The following is an 11,491-nucleotide window of genomic DNA, read 5'->3' as shown; positions in this document are numbered from 1 at the left end:
ACTGCTCTCAACCTGAAGAGTCTTGAAAATCTACAAGGAGCCTGATCATGGTCTAGGCAAGGAAGATCAGGTATATGCCACAAGCAGCCAGACTGCCTACCAGCTCCCAGCACCAATTACATTGACACCCTCTGCTTTGACTTAAATGTGTTCGACATCAGTCACCTCATATGCATCATTTTTTATGTCTAAATCATGCATTGGTCATGCCTTTAACCAGTACCTTATCAGTGACCTTTCAGTATATTTTCAATTTTTCAATCCAGTGAAAATATTGCAACATTTATTATATAAATATTTTCATACACTTTAAAACATTATTTCCTTAAAATAAATTTACATAAGTACAATTTTGCAAGAAAATCTTCATTTTTTAAAGTGTTCTTAGAAAACATAATTTTTAAGGCCTTTTTAAAAAAAGTAGTTTTTAAACCTTCTTATAGATACCTGTTTTTAAATGGGTAAACTAAAGATTTTAATGTTTCATTTTTCAAAATCAACAGCTAAAAATAATATAATGATAAGTAGTAGAGTTTTTATTACCACATAGAAGATTTTATCACCAAATTTATTTGTATGTAGGTGTTTTCATCTATAATATACAAGGTTTAGGCTAGAATACTCTAGGCCCCTCTTCTCAACCCCAGTATCTCAGATTTCCATGTACTTCTGTATTTTCTAGAGGGGTTGGAATGTGTATAAATACATCTACTTTATAAAAGTTATGTCCCAAAAATCTATATAAGTGGAACTTTATAAACTGGATTCGTGTAAACACATCAAATTGTGCCATTGTTTCAGAAAGTCCTTAGCTCTGTTTCTGACTAATAACTCTGCGGTTAGAATGGTGTTGCTAATTTTGAGGGTGGGGGGACAGAAAGAAACAAATACTGTCCTAGCAACTAAAGTCTACAGTTGCACATTGACTCCCCTTTGGTCCTTCCCAGACGACCTTCTAGAAAAGGCTCCTCTGCCATGCAGTTTTAGACTTCCAAGCCATCCTCTCCATGGACTCTGCTCAACTGTGGCACAAGGACCTCCTAAGGTTGCTCAGGTTGGCTTGAACTCCCCACAATATATGGCCCCCCGTTCACCCTTCTTGAAAGTCACTCTATGAAACCAGATGCTCCTTGGTTACTTCCTAAGTCTCGTTCTCCCACCTCCATCCTTTTAGGGGTTTTCTACTTGTCCCTGACAAGTCCCCACACTTTAGCTTAAACTTTCTCTGACATTTCAGCCCTCTCAGTTAAATATCTGCAAGTAAAAAATTAAATGAACAACTGGTTAAGAAATACTGCAATACATTCTTTTAGAAGGCCAACAATGATTGGTTTTATCTCCCTAATAGGAAAGTCTAGATTTCCCTATTTCCTGATTCTCAAAGTGTAGTCTGTGAACCAGCAACATTTGTATCACCAGGGAGCTTGCTAAGACACAAAATTCTTGGGCCTCACCGCAGATATACTGATTAATTTGTGTTATAACAAGGCCTGCAATGATTCTGATGCATACTAAAGTTTGAAAACCACCACTCTATAGTACACACCGTTTTAAAGCCCGGACTTAGTTTAATAACTAGTATTTACCAACAGGTAATCAGTGATAATCTCCCTCTAAATATCTATGTGGTGTTGAATCACTTCTGTGGATCCTTTATTCCTAAGGAATTCAGAAGAGAAACCCAACAAAACAAAAGAACAAAGTATGTTCAACGTTTAGTATCTTGATACTGTGTGAAAGAGTTAAGATGCGATTTCAAGCCTTAGTCCTACAGCTACCTTGTGATAACAATGGCCAGTATTTGATTTTTTTGTGCTTGTAGAATGAGCTGATGCATAGGGACCTTATTTAGGAAGTTCTAAGGCACAAGGAAACCAAATATGTGAGGCAAAGAAATAAATATTCTGCCCTCCTGTTTTATTTATTTATTTTTTAAATAATAAATTTTATTTTTATATTCCCCCATACAATTGCAAACCCCCCATTCTGACCCCAATCCCTCCCCTCCTGCCCCCCACCCCCCAAAAAGTGTCTCTGGTTCATAGTTTTTTGTTGATTTTGATTTTCACTTTCTTATATTCATTTTCCTGGTCCCTTATTTAAGTTTTCTAGAAGAAACTTACCTGTAGCAGAAAATTAATTGGAGCAAACTGCCCTTAAATATACATAAGCGTTCTTATTCATTAAAAGAATTGATTGAATAATTTTTAAGTCAGAAATGGACTCAGAGCAACTGGATTTCTTTGTTGGTTTTTTTATTAAACAATAATCAACTTGTCCTTTAAGTTTATTCAGCTTACATTCAAAGACCCTCCCACACACAGATTCACAACTCTATTGGCAACTTCAAGAATAAAATGTAGGTACATAGTGAAATAGCTCTTAAATAATTCTTCATTCCAAATAAAATACTTCCTAAAAAAACTACTACAACTGCCCTATTTGTTCTGAGATCCTCCCAAGTATAATCCTAATTCCACTTAGCAACCATGTTTAAAAGGAAAAATATGAAAAATGAATATACTTTACAGTTGATATTTCCTTCTGAAAATTGACCTTCTTTTCTAAGTTCCTAAAATGCTATTTTCTGCTTTAAATTTAAAACTCATCTAAATTATAACACTTATTTTCAATAAATTCCCTCTATTATTTATTTGTTGATATTTTGTAAATTCATACAACTGTTTTTCTGGGTTTCTCTTAAGCTTATTACTGTTTGATATTACTATGATTATTAGTCATAAATTTACTATGCCTTGGATTTTTTAATACCTTATAGAGTTACAACTTTAGTCTAACTATTCTAAACAAACAACATTATTCATTCCTCAAGAAGGTGATAAATATGGGTATGGAGGATGATTCGTACTAACATATTTGCTTACAAAAATATATAAATATTTACCTTCACACCTCCCCCAAGTGGGCAAAATACTTAACAACTCTCTCTGAAGTGGAATTTTTTAAAAACCATGTATGGAAGTGTATATTTACCCTCCGTCCCAGAACCATCCTTCAGTCACAGGTAACCTGGGAACTACATTAGCAGCCCTTTCAAACCTGCCCCAATTCAAGTTTGCTACTCAAACTCCCATGAGCTTCAAACATCCCACTTCCTTCAGGGATTGTTTTGTTTTGACTTTTCCCAAAGTAAAAATAAAGTACAGTTAAATTCTATAGAAGCTAGCATAAGGAAGATCTAAATATTATACTCCCCCACACCTACCCCACCTTTACTTGCTCCTAATGTTTCCTCCATCCTGTATCCCAACATTAAAATACATCTGAGTCAAAGAACCATGGACTCACTGTGCTTTTCTGCTCTGGCTAGCTTTCTCTTTGACTGACCTACTTCCATGTTAAGATTTGTCTAAATTGCATTTTTAGCTCCTCAAAATTACTATAAACACATTTTTAACAATTTATATGCATTCAAATATTTAACAAATGATTATCTAAACGTGTTCAGTCATATGCATTTTATGGATTGTTAGTAGCCTTTTTTTTTTTTTTCTGGACCTGAATCATGGTTGGTCTCCAAAAATTACAAGTCCATATGCAATCATCTAGACTGTTCCTAAAGTATTGGCTGCATTGAATGATCATGAAAATAGAGCCTTCTTGTGGAAATCCCATCCAGGATCAGCGAGGATTCAACCATTTCGTTACAGGAGAGCGAGCTGCATTCTCTTTCACATGTTCTTCTCTCACAGCATTGCCATCTCCAGATGCCATGTCATGCTCTGAAATTCGGAGGAACAGAAATCATGTCCGGTGTTTAAAGGCCGAAGATCAAGTACAATTGTGCCTTGTTTTTTTACTAAAAAAATTTACAGTGAATCTAATAGATTCAAAGATTCTGCGCTAGTACTACTCACTGACTCATCAGTGAGCATCTCCCATCTAAGATGGCACCATCTGAATTACTTCTCTTGGTAAACCTATCACCAGTCATTATCTTAGAAGTACATTTATCTTTTGCCCTTTTTCCCATATGACCTGACTCCACCACTAGACTATCAGCTCTGTGAAGTCAGGGACTTTGTTTTTTTTCACTGTCACAACAGTGCAAAGAACATCCTAAGCACTTGGTAAATACTTATGGGATGAGCAAATATTCCAGATCTCTAAGCATGAGTTTTCCACTATCTGGTAAGAGTGATAGCTTACTGGTGTGGCTCCAGAGGGCAGGAGGAAAACCAAGAACAGAATTTTTATAAGTACATTCTGGCTCATTCTTTCCTCTAAGAGGAAAGTTGTAATACTTAGAATTTTCTAAGAGTAGTGAGGTGTGTTTCCTTCAGTGGTGCACCTCTTGAAGGGAATGCTATAAGAAGATTAGAGTAGGCTGGCAGATAAAAGCATATAAATTCATGAACCTTTCCAGATATTACCTCTCTCTCCCAAAAAAATGCTTGTGAATTCCTAGTCTTAGAAAGCTACCCACTACCAAAGGTTTGGGAAACGAAGACAGGCAGTCCACTTTTCAAGAGTGTGGTGGCCAACGGGTAGGAAGCAGAGAACACCTCATTTAATCAGGCTTCAGGAGGGACCCCCACAAGTCCCTGTGCTGATAAACTTGGGACCATTTAATCTGCTCTGTAAGGTCAGTCCCAGACAGATTTTTGCAGGGGTCATGTGATACCCATGGCAGAAATAAAACCCCAACCCCCTTCCTATAAATTGTGACTTGTGAACCCCAGAAAGCCACATACAGACAAGGCACAGGGCATCCTGGACAGTCACTCCACAAGGCCTTTAGGATATTCTGCTCTCTACCCCGAACCTGGCCAAGGTTTATCAAGATTGCACTATTAATCATTTTTTATTTCACCGTAAGCCAACAAAATGGTTTAGGTCAAAAAATGCTCTTTCCACAAATTTCTAATAGGAATCTTGATACCTAATATTGAGATAGAAACTTTTTTGGATAATCTATTGTATAACTTCCACCCAGCAAAATAACAGTTTCCAAGGCATTTATATAATAGTGGAGATACTTGCAGAATCCACAAGCAAAAGAGACTGTGCAACAGTTCCAAGGAGAAGGGGCTGTGCTGCTGTGAGTGCAGTAGGGTCGGGGCAGGGTGGGTGGGGTGCCGGTGAGACAGCAAGAAGTGTCCCTGCCCTTGAAGATTATCCCAGAGGAGCATCTGGGCTCCCAAACATTCCATCTCAAACACCAACAAAGATTCACAAATGATTCATTTCTCTCTGGGTGAGAAAGATTTACATGCAACTAAGCAAGTGAAGAGTGAAGAGGGATGTGAAAATTGTTCCTTCAAAGCCCTCGTCAGCCAGTGTTTAGGAAAGCAAAGCAAGACAAAAGAATTTGCAAGTGTTTGGGGCAGCTAGCTGGACAGAGACAATAGGTTTCAAACCTGTACAAAACCAATCAAATCACTCAAATATTGTCTACATCTCAGGAAGCAGATTGGTGCTTGCTAGGAGCTGGGGGAATGTTAAAAGTGGGGTAACTGTTTAATGGGTATTGGGGTTTTATTTAGGGCTGATGAAAATGTCCTGAAAGTAGGCAGAGCTGGTGGCTACGCCAGTACTCAGAATGTATGAAATACCGCAGAAAGGTTCACTTTAAAAAATTAATTTTATATTATGTGAATTTCAGTAAAAATTATTTTCAGGATTTAAAATTATACTATCCTAGAGTTATAAGTCATAAATATTTAAAATATTAATGAGTTCAATTTCCATATCAAATATTTAGGTTTTTAGAAAAATATTTCCATTTTAAATTAATGCTTAAGGAATACCCCACAGTAATAGCAATTCATTTAAATGCACAGTATTTGTTCTTTATCATAATGTACTTAATTGTACCCAGGTGAAAGGAGATAAAACTGGGAAATAAGCACATGTGACAAATGTCAATAAATTTGAAGTACAAAGGACCGTAAAAAAGAAACTGAACAAAAAGGATTTGGATTGTCAATTGTTTATATTTAAGGGGGGTGGGGAGTATATAATGTGTTGACATAAGTAGTGGCTACATGTTATTTTAAATGAACTACTTTCATATAATGAAGCCTGTACTGGATATTTATTTAACAAAATAACCAAATATGTACATAGCACCAACTTATAGGCTTACATTTCTCATATTATAACCTATAAAAGAAAGACAGGCACTAAGAAGCAGCATGTATTCTGAATTTCATTCAAAGGTTTAGAGAGAATTCTTAAATTACATTCATCAATACTATCTCTTATCCTCTCCAAAAGTCATGAAATCACATGCTTGGAATTATTACCTTGAAATGCTTCCATTTGATTTTTTAAAAAAGGATATATATATAGAGAGAAAAAGAATGTATACATAGTTTCTATCTTGGCTCTTACACTTTATCCAGAGTACTTTTTCTATGTGAAGTCAGGAAAGAACTGCATACATAAAACAGATCACAGAAGAATTTGAAGAACTTTGTATGTATTGGTTGGTTATTTTTTATTACAGGCTTTTTGGTAATCAATCATATTTATCCTCCATAATAACTGGGTAACCTCTATGGGAAATTATATAATCCTCAAAATTATTGAAATCTTTCTTAAAAATAGCAACAGCAATCCAGTTCAACAACTACCCACCTTCCCACTGAGTAAAATAGCAGAATGATTCAAATCAATGTTTTGTCCTGCTCATCAATATTTTTTTTACATAGCTATTCTGCTCATTTCTTTTTTTTTCTTTTTTCTTCTGGATATTATATATTAATATTAATATCACATATATTATTTTTCTATATCATAAAATACCTAGCATGGTGCTGTATTTTTAACTTTGTGGTCATTTTTATTTTTATTTCATCAATTTTTTTTGTTATTCATACTGAAGATGAGACTGTTATTTCAATGTTTATGCCAGAATCAGTCTTACCTGTGTGAGATACAAATCTCCTGTTGGAAGTCTTGGTTACTGAAAACTGGAAGAAGGGAAATTTCAGACATCTGCCTGTCACCCTGTCACATATGCCCGACTGACAGTTGCAGGTCTCCTTGCATTCCATCCCAAAGGTGCCGTAGGGACAGTCTGAGGGCAAAAGGAAAGTTTAGAGAGGGAGCAGCTTGCTGTGTGTGAGCCTCCATCCCCACAGCCCTGCACACTCTCTCAAAGGAACAAACTTCATGAATCTTGACTGTAAGATTAAACCCACCTTTGAAAATCCCCAGGCTTTGGAAATTCAAAGTGTAAGTCAAAAGGTCAAATCACACACTAAGACCATATAATGAATGCCTCAGTTATAGCCTCCTGCTATAAAATTTAGTTGAAGACATAATCAATATCCTTCAAGCAGTTTTAATTCTGTTTATTTTCTGCCTAGCTGCTAATAGACAGGTTCTCCTAGGTTACCTCTGGGACAGCCCAGTGAAAATTCACAATCGTAGAGCTCCTTGGGGATTTAAAAGATGTGATGCTGTCTTTGAATCCACTGTATTCCAGACAATTCTCTTTAGACATTTAGACATTTCCTAAATGTCTAGGAACGGGCTGCAAAGGAACAGGGGCTAAGATAGCTGTCACCCCAAGATATCTGTCTTCAGTCTGCTCCAACTCTTACCATCTTCCTTATCTGTCAAAATGGCAGTACAATTTACCTAACTTCTCCAGGTGTTGAGAAGATTCACTAGTGAAACCCTCTGCAATGTTAAGCGTTATGTTAAATAAACATGAAAGTTGAGAATTTATCCATATACCTGCCAAAATCTAGGAGCTTATAGAGTTCAATATTGTCATACTCTGACTAAAACAGCCAACACTGAGAAAAAGAGGACAAACTCGTTTATTAAAAATGAATGGATTTTGTGATGTAAACAGCAGTGCACTAAATTAACCTGTCTTTAAGAGCCAAACAGATTATAAATTGTAGAATAATTATTCTCTTGGTATAGAATAGTCTTTAAAATGTAGACTCACATATAGCTAAAGATGCAAATGTGACTCATCTGAGTCATTAGCAATTAATACTTGATAGAATGATCAAGATAGATACTAATAAGGTATACATATTTTTAAAAGAAATTTAAGATTGCTCTTTTCAGTTTCCTTCATATTGCAGAGAAGCCTGGTTTGAAGCAGTGGTCTCTTCTGGGGAAGAATTGTCCTTTAAAGGGATCTTGAAAAATTCTCTTGCAGAAAAGCCTGCAGGATTGGAATTAGCCTTTGGTGATATTGAAACCTAAAACTTTAGCCAAACTCTCAGATATACTTTTGTTATATCCCCCAATGTACTGGATATTGCTGGGCAGAGATAGTGGGTGTTTAATAAATACATCCTACATTGTTGGTTTGCTAATTGTTATCTGGGCAGCACAATGCCAAATATCTAAATATTTAGAAAGTATCTGGGTATGCTGCTGAAGCATACAGTATACTAGTATACTTCATGAAGTATATGAGTGTTCTGTAAAAAAAAGCTGGAGAAGGAAGTTTTCCTGTAGCAAAATGCAGTATCTATCTAGAGTTGCTGAGATTCACAGACTCACGACTACAGAAGAGAGAAAAATTTTTCAAAAGCAGACTTACTTGCAATCTAAAGAATGCCAAAGAGAGCAATCCTAAATATTTTTTAAATATATCTCATTATAGTGTCAATCATTTAGCAGATATTAGAAATGCTTTTCAGCTTTTTCTTTGCCCATATGTGATGGTACCCTTAGAATCACATTACAGAAGCAGTTTTTATGCCAAGAAAAAAGCAATCCACTACATATACTTGCTATATCATAAGTATAATTGTGTTAACCACTTCCTCCCTGATTTCCTTAGTACTGTTTTCTTGACTGATAAGTCCTGTTATTTACAGGGAAAAAAATACTATTTAGCTGAAAGAAAAAAGTATATGTTCAGAAAAGATATTTCTTTGATGTTCTGACTTTTATTGAGCAAAGCAGAAATAAAGCCATAAAGAAAATTCTCCCATAGTTCAAGCATTTATTTCCTAACCTTTAGTAGGCTTTGCAGAATAAAAGATGATTGACTTATAAATTATTTGTCTAGCAGATTGGGTCATTAATAAGAATAACCCAATGCTAGATGATTATTTTTCATGGAAGCATTGTATTAAATACATAAAATAAAAGAACTATTTAGAAATTTCCCACCCTTTATTATGAAACTAATGGATGAGGGGATAGTATGTGTGTTCCATTCTAGTAACAGCTCTGCATGATCAGATCATGAGGTACCCAATCAGAGTATTTTAAGTCACCATTTTTTTCTTATTTTGAATGTTAAATATTTTTTAAATGCTAAACATTTTAAGCTACAATCACTACACTTGAAATAAATTCTACAAATGCTTAACTACACTGTTTAGCTATAATTTCAACCAAATGAAGTTTTTAAGTCCTTAATGACTGCCAATCTCATTCTTTACAGACTTCCAATTATTTTTACTGTTATTTTTGCTTGTCTTACACCAACTGCTATTTTTCTAGATGAGCAAAAACCTTTATAAAATGGATTTAGATTTGTTTTATACTTCACGTTACCCTCTTCCAAGTAGCTGTGAGTCATTTCATTAGATGACTTAAGCCCACCAGATTTTACAAAGTGCATTAGTGTTCTTCAGAAAGAGTTGATCTTGACCGATGCCCTCCATCCTCTGGATCCTTTCAAGATCAAAGAACCACTAAAGCCCTGGGCTAAAAACCACTCTCAGAGGTTATCTATCCAGTGCAGACCTCAGTAATCACCGCCCCAGCCCGAGAGAGCACCTAAACATCCCTAACAGATTACCTGTCAAGTTGCTCAAGTGTTCCAGATAAGGAGGCAACACAAACTTCCCTTGCAGTTTTTTTTTTTTTTTCCTTAACACTCCTAAAGATAATGAGCAAAATGCTGCACTCCCCTATGTGCCTTTCCACACACTGGGTTGAGCTGCTATTTACAGTCATCCTTTTCTGGTTCCCTGTGGCAGCACCTGCCAGGGGCCTTATCCTCAGCCGCCTGCTTGTCCCTCTCCCTCAATGAGGAAAAGCCCCTCACTTCCCAGCAGACTAAAAGCCCTGGGAGCACCCTAGGCAGGAGGGAAGCAAGGGGTTACTCTTTACCTTTGCAGACACCGAACTCGTCACCAAAATCATCCTCCTCACTGTAAAACTGACACCTCAGCCCCGGGCCACACTTCACGCCGTCCATGCCTGAGACTGTGCGGTAGCAGGTTTCTCCCAGCCCCGCAGCACACACGCGGCAGCAACCACAGTCATCCAGCACCATCCTCTTGCAGCGCAGGCCGATTTTGCACTCGCTACTGTCACAGGTGTCCGGGCAATCCACCGCGTACTTGGTGCTCCAGGCTGTTGCCAGGTGCGCAGGTACCAGGAGCGTGGCCAGTAGCAAGAGGCTCCTCATGTTTCCCAGGGGCTTGGGCTCAGTGTGGTCTTTGCTGGCGGGAAGCAGCCGTCCAAAGTGGTAGCTGAGCCTCTGCCTACACGTTTATGTGTTTTATACACTGGGTTGCCCGCATGCTTCCCCGTCATCAATTTCCTCAACCCAGCAGCAGCGCTGTCCTCCTGCCAGGCTCTCTTGTTTTAGTTTATGAAATCCAGGATGAAGGCTGGATTAACACGCTGCTGCCATCCAGGAATTGAAAAGCCCACGCTGATGTCATCTGTTATGTTTAGATGGTTGTTTTGCATGGGGACTAAAAAACTCACTCACATCCGTCTGGAGGGCTCAAGGACGTCTGTGACAGGGAGGAGAGAAGGTTGCATACCTTCCTTCAGGACAGGGATTGTTCTGACACCGGCATATCACTCGGACTGAAGCTTTATCTCAGAATCTCTGGAGTCAGGAGGAAAATGGTGTGGACATGAATCATCAGGATCGAAGAAGCTCCTTTTTAAAAAAATAAATAAACATTTGGTATTTCCCTTCAATAAACAGCAATGAGATCATTTGGAAGAAGAAAGGGGTATATTGTGCCTTTTCAATACTTAGAAGAAAGAAAATATTTTGAAGGGGATTTTTCTAAAGACCCTCTCTTCCTTCCTCTCACCCCTCTCCCCAAATATTGTTTCTAAAGGAATTCATAGTGTGCATAGTTGTCAGGGATGTAGCTGTATTTCTAGTAAGATGTGGAGCTGCAGCTGAGAATTTCCTTTAAATTAATACACAATGCCACAAAAGAGGTAAGATGCTATTGGCACTGTTCCTGGGTTACTCAATTCTGGAAAAACTTATCAGTTGGACTTCTCCTGACCCAAAATTCCCAGGGGAGAAGGCTCATCCATCACTGAGTCAGCTTGTCCAATGACAAAGCCTCTTCGGATGGCTTCCCCTCACCTTCTGGCATCTATCAGAGCCCTCACTAAAAACGCCAAACGAGGCAGGCAGCCCAAAGAAACAAACAAGCCAGTAGGGAAATCAGAATGTGGCTCAGAGAGGCAAGTCACAGGAAGGGAAAACATAACCCATCAGGAAAGAAAGTCTTCAAGTCATGGAGCACCACAGGATTTCAAGCCACTAGGGAGG

The 11,491-nt window shown here is 37.6% G+C and overlaps 1 protein-coding gene across 1 annotated transcript; it reads right to left on the bottom strand.

The window, feature by feature from the left end:
• Positions 1 to 2,249: 2,249 nt before the first annotated feature.
• On the bottom strand, positions 2,250 to 10,595 carry ESM1 (endothelial cell specific molecule 1). Its single transcript, XM_037529453.2, has 3 exons — positions 10,069 to 10,595; positions 6,893 to 7,045; positions 2,250 to 3,743 (listed from the first exon to the last, which is right to left on the bottom strand). The coding sequence occupies exons 1-3, from the start codon at positions 10,367 to 10,369 to the stop codon at positions 3,643 to 3,645; spliced, it is 555 nt and encodes a 184-aa protein (XP_037385350.1). The 5' UTR covers positions 10,370 to 10,595; the 3' UTR covers positions 2,250 to 3,642.
• Positions 10,596 to 11,491: the final 896 nt, after the last annotated feature.

The sequence above is a fragment of the Talpa occidentalis genome, unplaced genomic scaffold, assembly GCF_014898055.3.
Source record: "Talpa occidentalis isolate TD23 unplaced genomic scaffold, MPIMG_talOcc4v2.1 talOcc4.6, whole genome shotgun sequence".
NCBI lineage: Eukaryota > Metazoa > Chordata > Mammalia > Eulipotyphla > Talpidae > Talpa > Talpa occidentalis.
This window is presented reverse-complemented; position numbering and strand designations above follow the sequence as displayed.